Source organism: Xiphophorus hellerii, chromosome 3 (assembly GCF_003331165.1).
Source record: "Xiphophorus hellerii strain 12219 chromosome 3, Xiphophorus_hellerii-4.1, whole genome shotgun sequence".
Classification (NCBI taxonomy): Eukaryota; Metazoa; Chordata; class Actinopteri; order Cyprinodontiformes; family Poeciliidae; genus Xiphophorus; species Xiphophorus hellerii.
Genome location: NC_045674.1, coordinates 6,426,977 through 6,440,120, shown reverse-complemented (window position 1 = coordinate 6,440,120; position 13,144 = coordinate 6,426,977). Strand labels below are relative to the sequence as shown.

General features: G+C 36.2%; 1 protein-coding gene across 3 annotated transcripts in view; it reads right to left on the bottom strand.

Moving 5' to 3' along the window:
• The window catches only part of thsd7ab (thrombospondin, type I, domain containing 7Ab), a 226,578-nt gene that overhangs the window by 25,552 nt on the left and 187,882 nt on the right, over positions 1-13,144 (bottom strand). For all 3 annotated transcript variants that reach the window (XM_032558677.1, XM_032558674.1, XM_032558676.1), the window contains 3 exons: positions 6,815-6,930; positions 4,449-4,566; positions 825-970 (listed from right to left, as the gene is read on the bottom strand). In XM_032558677.1, coding sequence (XP_032414568.1) covers positions 825-970; positions 4,449-4,566; positions 6,815-6,930 — 380 coding nt within the window. The remainder of the gene's footprint in view (positions 1-824; positions 971-4,448; positions 4,567-6,814; positions 6,931-13,144) is intronic.

Below are 13,144 nucleotides of genomic sequence, written 5' to 3'. Positions count from 1 at the left end.
TTTGCTTTTTTCTCTCTCCAATCCATTAAAATAGCTAAAATAAAGACCCATTCAATCAAATCTCCAAAACATACATAGACTGTTAAAACACAAAATCTTACCAAGTATTTTTGGTTTAGTTTCTAATGCAAATATCTTAATTCACTTGAAATACAATAAAGCTAAATTAAAGGAACTTTTCAACCAGCTTTAGGAGCTTGTTTTATGTCAATAATCCCTTAATTATTGATCGTAAAATAGTAGTTCCAATTTAACTAGTACTTTTTCATCCATATTAAGGAATTATTGACATAAAACAAGCTCCTATATATTGCTGAAAAGTTCCTTGTAAGTTATTTTTGTCTTTATTCAACTGTACTAAGACACTTGCACTGTAAGTCAGAGCAAAAACACTTAGTAAGATTGTGTTTTTGCAGTGTAGAGGATCAGAGTTGGAAACAGCTTGTCTAATAACAGAAGTGACCGTTTTTATCTGCTTATAAAACACAACAGAAGACTTTATTCTTCTAACCTTAAGGCACACAGCTCAATTTCCTTGGCAAAGTTATAGGTTTTTACTAATGTGTCAGCATTAAATATGCATTAGATTGATTTCTACTGTCCATCTAGCAGAATAACAGTATGAGCAGGAATATGATGAGGTCGTCCATCAATAATAAAGACCATTATTTTTTGAGGAATCACCCTTTTGGCTCCACCTCTCCTGCTTATTGATCTCAGAGAACAGTCAGAGTTGAATTCCTTGCTGCTGCCAGAGGTCGATGCACTTACTAATATTTAATGTCAGTGGATTTCGGTACGTTGCAAATGATTTATTGACGTACCTCGACCCGACACTCAGACCAGGGGCTGTACTGCCACCGGTAGCAGGGTCGAACCGGGCAGGGTTTCCACTGCTCCATCTGGGACGGACACGGCCGGCCGTCGCCCTGCGAGGCCTGAACCACCGAGCGCTGCCTCTGTATCTTACCTGGAAGAACAACAACGTTTTCTGTTTTTATACTGCAAAAACAAAATCTTACCAGGAATTTTTGGTCTAATTTCTAGTGCAAAAAAATGAGTTCACCTGAAATAAGATAAACCAACTTTCAAGTAACTTTTCAGCAAGATATAGGAGCTTGTTTAAAGTAAATTATTCCTTATGTTTGATTTTAAAAAGTACTTGTTCCACATGTAGATTATTTCATTTGTAACAAGACATTTTTCCCATAAGTGAAACAATCTGCCAGTGGAACTAGAACTTTTTTAATTTTAAGGAATTACTAACTTAAAAAAGCTCCTATATCTTTCTGAAAACTCATTTGTAAGTTAGTTACACTGATCTGATGTTAATATCTGTAACAGCCCGATATTGAATAAAAAATCTAGATTGACAATAAGGGTAGATCTATTCAGTCTAATCTATGCTTTGCTATATAATTTGTTATATTTAAAAATCCTAATTGCACTTTCGGAACCAAAGTTTGTTGCGATTTATTTTTTAAAACTTTGACCAAGGTAGCCAACCTATTGTTTTGGTTAAATTCAGTTTCTTTATTTTACATTGGCTGTCATACTCCTCGTTGCACTGACAGAAAAAATTTAAGTTATGTTGTTTTTACATGTTTTACCAAGATTCTGCAGCTATTTGAGTATTTAGGTGTGAAGTGTTGGTGCAGCGTTATCTAATAATTGTGTAATTCAGTATATTTATGTCTGTTTAAAAAAAGAGAAAAGGTTTTAAGTCAGTTGTTTTTTCTGTATCTAATTGGTATCACCTGATATTTAACTTCAAATATCTGAATCAGAAGTGAAAAAGCAGATTGGTGCATCCCTAATTTTGTTTTATTGAATATAATAGAATCTTTATTGTAATTGTAACATGAAATTTGGGTGCGATTCTCCAGATAAAAACACTGCCACACTAAACAAAAACAAAACTATAAATAATTACTAATATTGTACTTATCCCTTGATAAAATGTTAACTGAAAACTAAAATAGAAACAAAAAAATGACAAAGTCAAATTGACCACTTAATACTTCAGGTGTACTAATGTATTTTGCATTAAAAACTAGACCAAAAATACTTGGTAAAATTGTGTGTTTTGCAGTGTATAGAGACCCTTTATATATTTCCAAGCAAATATTTTTTGTGTACTTAAAATGTCAATTATAGATAATTGAAGCACTTTGTTTTGAGCCCAATAAATTTAAGCAAGCAGCTTCAGACGCAGTAACCTTTGTGGTTTGCAGCACAGCAGTCAGTCTTTCCCTTTGTAAACAACTCATTTTAAATGCATGTGTTTGTGTTGAATGTATTAAATTAATCTCACTGTGAACCACAGCACTTCACTTAATAGAGCAGGGGTTTTCTGAGCGACCTGCGATGCTACTCTCATGCTCTGATGTCTTGATTGGTTCTTGGTCAACCTCAGTGAAATGGCTTTTTTCCACATCAATCAGCGAACCCTGTCTGGATAAATTTGATGCATCACGCATCCCGTTTGATCTGAGAGCAGAATGGATGTGAAGAATTAGCTGTAAGACTACACAGAAGCCCCTTCTCTGACATTTCTGAATTCAGCACTGCTGTGCTGTCTGTCTCCTTTAAGCCACCCACTCGCAAATTTCACAACCTTCCCTTTTGTTGCATATTCCACTTTTATTTCCACGCAGCCTTCCCAGCAATCCACTCACCCTGGAATGCACCTCTGCCTTCATGCGCCACCTTTCAACACAACCCATCCTCTGCACACCACACACACTGTCAGAGCTCATATCAGATTCCTACAAGACAACCTCCCACACAGACTCAGAAACATCTTCAATCAGTGCCCCTTCCTGTTTCTTTCACCTTACACAAACTTTTGTATTTTTCAATGAAGGGATGCAAGTTATCAATTAATGAGTTGATCTAAAGTCGATTGAGTCATCATCAAGCAATTGATTTTTCTCTTGTATTTTCTTTTTCCATAGCTGAATTATAAGAGATTTTATTAAATTGTTACACTATTTTGTGTCAGCTGTATTAAAAGACTTAAAACAGAACATTTTAATTTTCTCACATTAAAATAAGACATATATATATATATATATATATATATATATATATATATATGCAGTACAGACCAAAAGTTTGGACACACCTTTTAATTCAATGAGTTCCCTTTATTTTCATGACTATTGACATTGTAGATTCACACTGAAGGCATCAAAACTATGAATAACACATGTGGAAATATGCACTAAACAAAAAAGTGTAAAACAACTGAAAATACCCCTTATATTCTAGTTTCTTCAAAGTATCAACCTTTTGCTGTGATACTGCTTTGCACACACTCTGCATTTTCTTGATGAGCTTCATCAGGTAGTCACCTGAAATGGTTTTCACTTCATAGGTGTGCCCTGTCAGGTTAATAAGTGGGATTTCTTGCCTTATAAATAGTCATGAAAATAAAGAAAACCCATTGAATTAGAAGGTGTGTCCAAACTTTTGGTCTGTACTGTATATATATATATATATATATATATATATATATATATATATACATAAACAGAACAGGAACCTCTTAAGTTGCTGAACAAAAAAAATAAATAAAACGTTGTTCAGATGTTCATACATAAGTACGAACTGTGGTTGCCCTTGAAGGAAAGATAAAACTTCGCAGCATGAATCGTGTTACCTCACCACAGCCTCGAAATCAACCATCCTTATTAGCGCCATGTTTTTTTTCTGTTATCCTCACCTTCGTAGCACATCTGTACTTTTTGAATGAGACGTTGACGCTACTCCGTCATCCAGTTCGGTTAAAAGAAGCGTTATTAAACTGAAGCTTAAGGAATTTGAGTGTTTATATCTCGAAACAGAACCGCATAAAGTGCATTTTTCATCCCACACCAGACTCGTTTGGACCGTTCCTCTCTACAGTTCTGGAATAGCCGCCATCTTTAATTTCTGTATCAACGGCTCTGGTTATGGATGGCCTGGGGCGCCCCCTGCTGGATGGCGGCCAAACTACAAGGTCTTAAAATAAGCGGATTTTTTTTGGCGATCCATTCGAACTAATTCTAATATAATAAACCATGAATCGTAATTGTAAGTAAATTAATTGTTTGCATCCATATTTCCATATGATTCATACATCTCCAAGAAATGCAAAAAACGCAAAAGAAAGATGGGATGAGAACCAGAAAACAGGAGAACAAATGAACCTCCAGTCATTGATGCAGGACTGCTTTCTCCTAAATAGAAGCTTCCTTGTTTTATTTATTTACTTATTTATTTTTGCTGATGAAAATTCATGACAAATTTCCCCAGTGTTAAATCAGCATAAATGTTTTGCTGAGCTGGATTCTTAAAAACTAAACCAGAATTTGTTTGGAAGAAGCAGCTTTATGTATGCAGTCTGATTTTACGAAACAAATCTATCCAGTGAATAAAGATGATTGTTTAATAATAAATGTTACCCTCTAGCCCACAGGTTTGCGAACATTCGGACCAGACCGACCACTCCGACAGCTGGCAGTTGACGGGACACTCGACGGTGCACGAGACGTTCATCTGCCAGTTCTTCTCCAAACTCAGCTGAAACAGAAATTATAAATGCAAAAGATGATAAATCATTTAAGTAAAAGTCACATCACAGTTGTCAGCAAGCAGAAGTATCTGTTATATCCAAAGAGATGTTAGAGGTGAAGGTTTTCATTCTGACACAAAGCATTATGCTAAAAATGAGCAAAGAGGTGAAACGGTGTGGTGACCAGTGTTGTATAAAGTACTGAAATCTCAGAGTCAAGTAAAAGTACAAGTACCTCTCCAAAATATGACTTTGGTAAAAGTCGAAGTCACTGACTGAAATGTTACTTGAGTAAAAGTCTTAAAGTATTTGAAACTTCTTGTACTTAAGTATGGAAATTACTGTAAAAATGGATGTACTCAAGTAATGTAATGAAAAGTACAAGTAAAAAGTAAAACAAAGCAAATGCAGTTTGAATGACATTTTTTATATTTTGGTAAACTTGTCAAATACACTTAAAATAATGTACCCAACCAAGTGCAGGCAAAATGAAACCTGCTAATAGATATACCTGCAGGCATCATTTAGTTAAGAAAATTAGGTGCTTTACCTATAGCACAAGGTTAACTTAACCTGCTTTACAACTGAACCAGCTTCTTAGTATACCCTCCAGCACAGAAAATACAAAGTTTTTGTAAGCCTTAAGTTTTCCCTTCAAGTAAGGTCAGTGCTGAAAATGAGAAAAATAAATAGTACAGAAAATGCGGCCAACATGAAGAAAAAGAGCTGTTACGATTACTCTACTTCACAAATCAGTGAATCAGTCAATGCTACAGTCAGTAGGTGGTGCACACAACTGGTCATTATGCAAAAGAAAAAAAGAATTGGGAGGGAAATGCAGCTTATTGGCATCTGTAAACCTGGTTTTGAACTTGCATGCCTTTCCTATATTCGTTAAATTTAGTCTAAATTGCTATCGCTATGGCTTCTCTCCCCCCTTGAACAGAGGAGTCTAGGTAGCCTGCTACAGTCAACATTAGGCCTAAGCTAAATACACCACGTGTGGAACTGAAACAATGCCAAACAAAGTTCATTTATGGTCAACGTTTCACAATACAGTAGTGCCTAGTGACCAAGCTATAGTTACTGAAACAGGAGGATTATAACCATTTCATAAGAAGTTACCTCGATGTGTTTCTTCAAGTTGGACGGGGAGTTTTTGTAAGATAGAATTTCCATGTGACTGCTACTGATTGCGAGACTTGCTTTGTGTTTAATGGGAGAAGCGAAACAGGTGTATCCTAATTAAAAGTAAAGAAATCAAGAAATGGTAAAAAATGTGGAATGAAGATAAGAAAGGAAGAAGATTATATGAAGTACAAAAGTCAGTTTGAATTCGAAGCATTAATGAACGAAACAGAAGAGAAGAAATAATAATTAGTAGATTAAGAGTAGGTCATACCTACTTAAATGACATGCTTTATAAAATAGGGAGGAAAAATAATGATAAATGTGAGAGATGTGGAGAGAAAGAAAATGTAGAACACATATTGATGAACTGTAAGTCAAATGAACTCGAAAGGGAAGAATTAAAGAGAATAGTTAGAAATATGGGGCATGAATGGAATCTTAAAGGTATATTAGGAAATGAAGGAAACATAACAGATATTCACAAATTAAGGAAAGCATTGTTTATTTATCTTAAGAATACAAAATTAAAAAGTAGAATTTAATAGATATGAAGTAATGCTTCTACACACTCATGTACAGTAGGTGGCGGTATGCACCTTAAAGTTGCTTGTGATCCGCCATAATAGAAAAGAAGAAGAAGAAGAAGTATCCTATTGGTGGTGATGAACAAGCCCAGGCAAGCAGGCTACGGACTTTGTTCGGTAGCCTACTTGCTACTTGCTAATCAGTAGGTGGGATCAAAACACTTGCGTTTCTCTCTCTCGCTTTTTTGTAACGAGTAACTAAACCACACATTGAAAATGTATCGGAGTAAAAGTACGCAATTAAGTTCGGAAATATAGTGAAGTAAAAGTGAAAGTCATCAAAAATTTTCATACTCCAGGAAAGTATGAAGTACTCCAAAATATACTTAAGTAAAGTAGTGAAGTATTTTTACTTCGTTACTATACAACACTGGTGGTGACAGTCTTCTGGCTAGAAGCTGAGAATCACTTAAAACCAAAATAAAGCGCTCAGCTTTAACCCACAGCAACTTCAGCATGAGAAACTGAATATTTTCCGATGAAATATTCAGGCCTAATAAATTGTGATTTGTGATATGGAGAAAATTACTGCCTGGCTCACCTCCTCGCAGAATTTAATATCTACAGATTTGCCGTCACTGCGAACGCAGTCGAGCATCCGGGTCTTGATGCCGCTTCCACAAACGGCGTTGGGGCTCAGCTGACAAGTGCTCCAGTCTGGAGAACATAAAATGATTTCTGGCATCAGATAAACCACAACACAATGCAGGAAATACTCACATCAGAGCTAAACCTCAAAGATTAAATTAAAAAGATTTTATGTTGTTGAAATAAAATCTACTCAGGAGAAATTTGAGAATCTAATTAAAAGTTTCTGATATTTAACAGGTCCAGAAAGGAACCACAGACATCCCTCCCAGGCCAGACTTGACACATAGACCATCTTCATCAGTTCATTTTAAATCCTGCATCGTATTCAAAAACAATCTAATTATTATTAATAATAATGTCACCAAAAGCTGCTAATGCTGGTCATCTGATGGAGACATAAGAGAGAAGTTGCTATTCTTTTAAAAAACAGATATAAACATTTGTTTACCAGTTTTAATAGTTAAAATACACAAAAAACCAACAGACTCATAACCAGTTTACAGGAGAGCATAGAAATGGACTCATTTATCTCCTTCCCAGCTATCAGCAATGTGGGCTGCTGTTGGTGTCAAGCTCTCAATTACACTGAAAAAGCTGGAAGACATTACATTCTGTCTATTACTTACATTTCCGCACCATGCAGACCAAATGTGTTGCAGTGGGTTGTTTACAACCCATCAAATATGGAGCGGCAGCATCATTTCTTTGGGATCATTCTTTATTCTATATTTATGCTAACGTGTAAAATGATTAAACCAAAATTATTTCTTTGTAGCTCTTCTCCAAGCGGGCAAAATTTCTTGTCACATTTTACAACAGCAGCAGCAGCAAATGTCTGTAAGTTACATTTAATTTTACTTTCAAGATATTCTTAAGTCAAGTATGATTCAAAAATTTAAATCTGATAGAATGATAAAAAAAAACCTACTTCAATTAATGGTTTTAATATACTATTGTCAAACTAAACTTAATATTTAACTATTAAAATCCCTGTTTTAATCCCCAGCCTCCTGAAATATACACTTGCAAAGGGTTAATAGTTTGAGTCATGCAGAACTGATCTGACCGTTTCCATAGCAACGTTCAGAAGCAAGACATTCCCCCAGAACTACAGTGAGCTCATTGTAGCTATGACGACATCTATGACACAGATCTATGTCATAGATCAAAGAATATCTGAGGTTATGAATGCTTCCATCTCAAAACATCAGGTATTTTACAAATAGCACTTCGACAGATAGCATTTCAACCCCTCGCTCTCTTTTGCAAAGATTTTAATATGGAGAAACTTTTAACAGCCGCCGTCTTTTTTCCAGTGTCTTTTGGCGCTGGGTATTTAATAACAACTGGAGTGAGAAAACTTGTGACCACACTATTTCCGGGTGTCACAGTGGATTGTAGCAGCTCTCAAGACGAAAACGTGGATTACTCCGACTACCTTTTCAACAGTTTTGGGACTCGGAAGCAAACGTCACTGGATAGAGAAGACTCGCAGCACAATGAGTCTTCAGATGATGATACTGAAGAAGAGACTTCCCCGGCTGGGGAAGTTTGCTGTGAAGCAAAAATGACTTCAGAGGTTGAGTCCAAAGACACCAAAGACTCAACCTCTCACTTGCCCTTAGAAGTTGAGTCCGTAGACCCAACCTCTGACCCAACCTCTGACCCAACCTCTGACCCAACCTCTGACCCAACCTCTGGCCCAACCTCAGATCTGTCAGCGACATTAAACAAAGAGACCCAGGAAGAGAAATCTGTCATATTGGACAAATACCCCAAACTTCCCAAAGCTCCCAGGAGACGAGAACCCATCCTACCTGGCTGCGACGTCTGCAACGAAGAACGAAGACGTCGTGAAGAAAGGAAGAAACGTTCGCTCGGACGTGAAACAAAAAAACAGTGCTGCATCACATTTTGAATGCCTCTGAGACGCATCTAAAATTATGAGGTGGTGAGCCTATGATTCGGATTTTACACCAAATAGAAATGATAACAGATTCAAGTTATGGATCTCAAAAGGCTTAACTACCTATTATTCATTTGTCAACAAAGGGATATTTCAGAGTTTTGAAACCTTACAGAAGGATCATGGACTGGAAAAAGATGATTTTTTTAGGTACCTGCAGGTGAGACATTATTTTAATAGAAATTTTAAAGAAGTGTTGAGAAAAAATGATTCCAGTTTCATGGATGTATTTCTAACACTAATTAAACCCAGATCAGACAGCAGAATGATCTCTAAGTTATACAATGCCATACAGCTATCTAAACATGAGAATACAGAATACATAAAGAGGAAATGGGAAAAGGAAATTAAGGTAATAATCTCACAAGATGATGGGAAGAAATATGTCAACTGCAGTGGGTCTCGACCGGATCAAACACATGGCGGGAGTTTTGTTGGAAAAACATTGCATGATTTTTTGTTACACCCATTCAGAGACGATATCAAAACAACGGGGACGCCTGCTGGAGACTTTGCCAGTCTAAAGGAGCCAACCACTTCCATGTTTTTTGAGACTGCCAAGTAATAAAACCATATTGGGAAGAGTTCCACAAACATATTGAAAATATATTCAATGTAAAAATTTCATTCAAATGTGAAACGTTGTACTTGGGCAACCTACAGTTGGACACATGGACCAACCAAGACAAAAAACTTCTGGCTATACTGGCAGCCAGTAAGAAAGCCATCACAAGGAAATGGCTAAAACCAGACCCACCCACTATCGACGAATGGATTGAAATTGTTGATCAGATTTATGTTATGGAAAAGATTTCTTTTTCCCTCCAAGTTGAAAAAGGAAAGTTTTATAAGATCTGGACCAATTGGACTGAGTATGTAAAACCAATTAGATCTGACTTCATTTGATTGTTCTTGAGAACTATGTGCCCTGCCCTTGTATGTTCTTGTGTTTTTTTTATTGCTCGAGATGGTGCAATCCCCGTTATTGTTCAATTCTGTTCATTTTTGTTATTGTTCACAACTAAATTTAGTAATAGTCTGTAAAAGAAAATACCAGAAAGGCAGTATGGACAAAATCACTTGGATTCTCCGGTTGTATACTCATGTACAATCTTAGATGGGTAAAGCTGTAATTAACGAATGTGATGGAAATCTCTCTTTCTAAATAAAAAAATAATAACAAAAAGAATTGCACAAAAATCCGTGAGGGACGGCGGAGTCCCTGCTCGAAATTCTGTGAACGAGGAGTACGGAGCCTCATGCCAGAAGCCCATTAAAATGCTGTCTACATCGTTTTAAACTGTGTGATTGTGAGTGGGAATAAAAATAGCAATAGGTATTTTGTTCCATATAACACAGTAGGAGTGTAACAGGTAAATCTTTTATGGATGCAAACTCGACTAAAAACCCAGCTGTTTAGGATTGTATTTGAAACGTAATCAATTACAAATTTATTGATGGAACCTGACTTAATGTCCTATTTTGATTGTTGATTCTATGTTGCATTGTGTTTCTGTGTTTGATATGATGTAAAGCACTTTGAAATGCCTTGCTGCTGAAATGTGCTATACAAATAAAATTTGATTGATTGACTGATTGATTAATGGGTTCTCTCCGGGTGCTCCGGCTTCCTCCCACAGTACAAAAAGATTTTGTTCACACTAGATAATAAATGGATGTTTTTTAATAATAATAAGAGTAATATAAATATCGCCACACAAAAAAACAGAATATGCAGTCCATTACAGTTTTATGTTTTTATTGCTTGATGTTTATTTAAGATTATTAATAAGTGATCAATGTGGTAGATTAGCTACCGCTCTACTGATGATCTGTCAGAGTTGCTGTTTAAGTCGCTTTTTTTATTTTCTAACTGAACTGAAACACACAGGACTGACATGACGCCCCAATGCGGAAGTAGCTCAGTCCTCCAACAACCACACTGATATTAGCTGTGTCCGAATTCAGGGTCTGCATCCTTTTTTTTTTTTTTTTTTATTTTAAAAACTTTTTTGTATTGCATTAAAATGTCAATACAATATGGAAGCCCGTTTCCGCCACTCTGTTAAAAAATGAATGAATAAATAAATTATCTCATTATAATGAGATAGTATCTCAAAATAATGATACTAAATAATAATGTATAATAAGATACAAAATATAAGATATTTTACTATTTTGTAGATATAATACTATATAATACTATTTTGTATAAAATACAAAATAGTATCTTATTTTGAGATACCATCTCAAAATAATGAGATATTTTGACATATCTCATTATTTTAAGCGTCAATCTCAAAAATAATGAGATAATTTATTTTATTTTTTTTTAACAGAGTGGTGGAAACGGGCTTCCATACGTTTCCGCCACTCTTGTTAAAAAACATAAATAAATAATCTCATTATAATGAGATAGTATCTCAAAATAATGAGATACTATCTCATTATTTTGAGATACTATCTCAATGAGATATTATCTTATAATGAGATTATTTATTTATTTTTAAATAAATAAATGGCAGAAACGGGCTTCCATAGGGTTTGTGAATACTTTTGCAAGGGGTTTCGTGAGTTCACAGAACTGACGATGTAGTGTAGTGTATTGCTCTATGGGTACGAAAAGAAATATTCAGACAGACAATTAATAAGGAAATCTCTGTGCTTCAGTCTCGCTTTTATTGCTTCAGTTTTCCCCAAAATTCCCTCAGTCACCTCTACGCAAAGATTAGACCTGGGAATCCTTTTACTTTGCGGAAATTACCTTTGAATAAACACGGAGCCCCTGATCAGTTGCAGATTTGTAAAGGAAAATGATTATTTTGGTGTTTAATGCAGTTAATCTTCCAACATGTGTTAATCACTCGTATTTGAAAAAACAGGCTTTGTGTGACCCTTCGAAAGAGGCCCGGAGGAGACAAGCAGACGCCTTCCACTGTCTGTTTAAGAGCATACAAAAGCCATAAAATTAGCATCTCCATGGAAACGGCAGCTGGAATGTGGGAAGAAAACTCCAGGAGAGTCGGCGAGATTTATAACAGGACTTCGGTGCGGGTGATATTCGTGCAGGACTGGGGGGTTTCCCTCCGGTTTGCTTGGACAAAAAACAGAGCACCTTCGAAGCTGAGCTGTAAGGAGGGGAGTTTCCGGGGTTCTCTGGGGGGCCGAAACAGGTCTCTGATTGGTCGAACAACAGAATGCCTTCGTTGCATATATTAAATAGGGAAACACCTCTTTCATTTAAAAGTACAGGTCAGCAAGCCAACAGAGAGTTTTTTCCATCTTTTCTCCACGTGGGCGCCTTTTGTCTGTCTATGTGTTTCGTGTTGTCTGTTTCCCCTTGTCTGTATAAAATGTATATCTCTGTATCTCTGCAGCTTTGTTGTCGATTGCTTTGTATGAATTAAACTCTGTGATCTGTGACGTCATTGTGCCTCGCCGTCGTCTTGCAGCCGTGACGACATCCGATCGGGACCCGGGCTAACAGGAGGGAAAGAGAGCCATGCTTTTTCCAAAATTTAAGCTAATCTAATAACTTTCCTCCTTAACAGATTATATCTAATGAAAGCGATCTGTGCGACGACGCTGGCACCTCTTGTGCAAACACCACTGACAGCGCAGGGCTGGCGGCAATTAAGTGGTTTTCAGTCAGTGCACTAGAAATAAAATCCGTTATGAAACAGCTGAGGTTTAAATCAAGGTAGTATGGAGGAGAGCACGTCCTTTTAAAATAGATATATAAAGGTTTCAAACTGTGAGCAGTTTTCAGTTACTTCAGACTCTTAGTTTTTATTTCTTAGTCCAAAAACCGTAGAGTTTATTGAGGTACCAGTTCAGAACAATTTAACCTGCCTGGAGCATCAGTTGACTCCTGAATATTTTCACAAGTAAAAACTTTGTATCTATGATTTTTGTTTTCTGGTGGAAAACATCACATCACAGGTATCTATTACATGTAAATCTAATGGAGCCTCTGAGGCTCGAGAGTTTATGAGCTCGCTAACACCACATTTACCTAGCATCATTTGCACTAACATTGCTGTCCACTGAAATTTATCATTTTAAGCCGTTATTGCATTTATTTGTGAGATGCCTTTCCTCCCGGTCAATTCAACTTTTTGCCAAATCATTGCCACATTCATTTTATACCTTTGTCTCTAAATGTTGCATAATGGCTTATGTCTCATGGTAGCATTTTAACTGATTGTAAAGATAATAAAAAAGCCCAAGTCTCACACAAAATTTAAGTTATAAAACTATTTCCACTGCAAAACAAGGTTAGGTAAAATCACCTAATAGATTTATTTGCTGAAA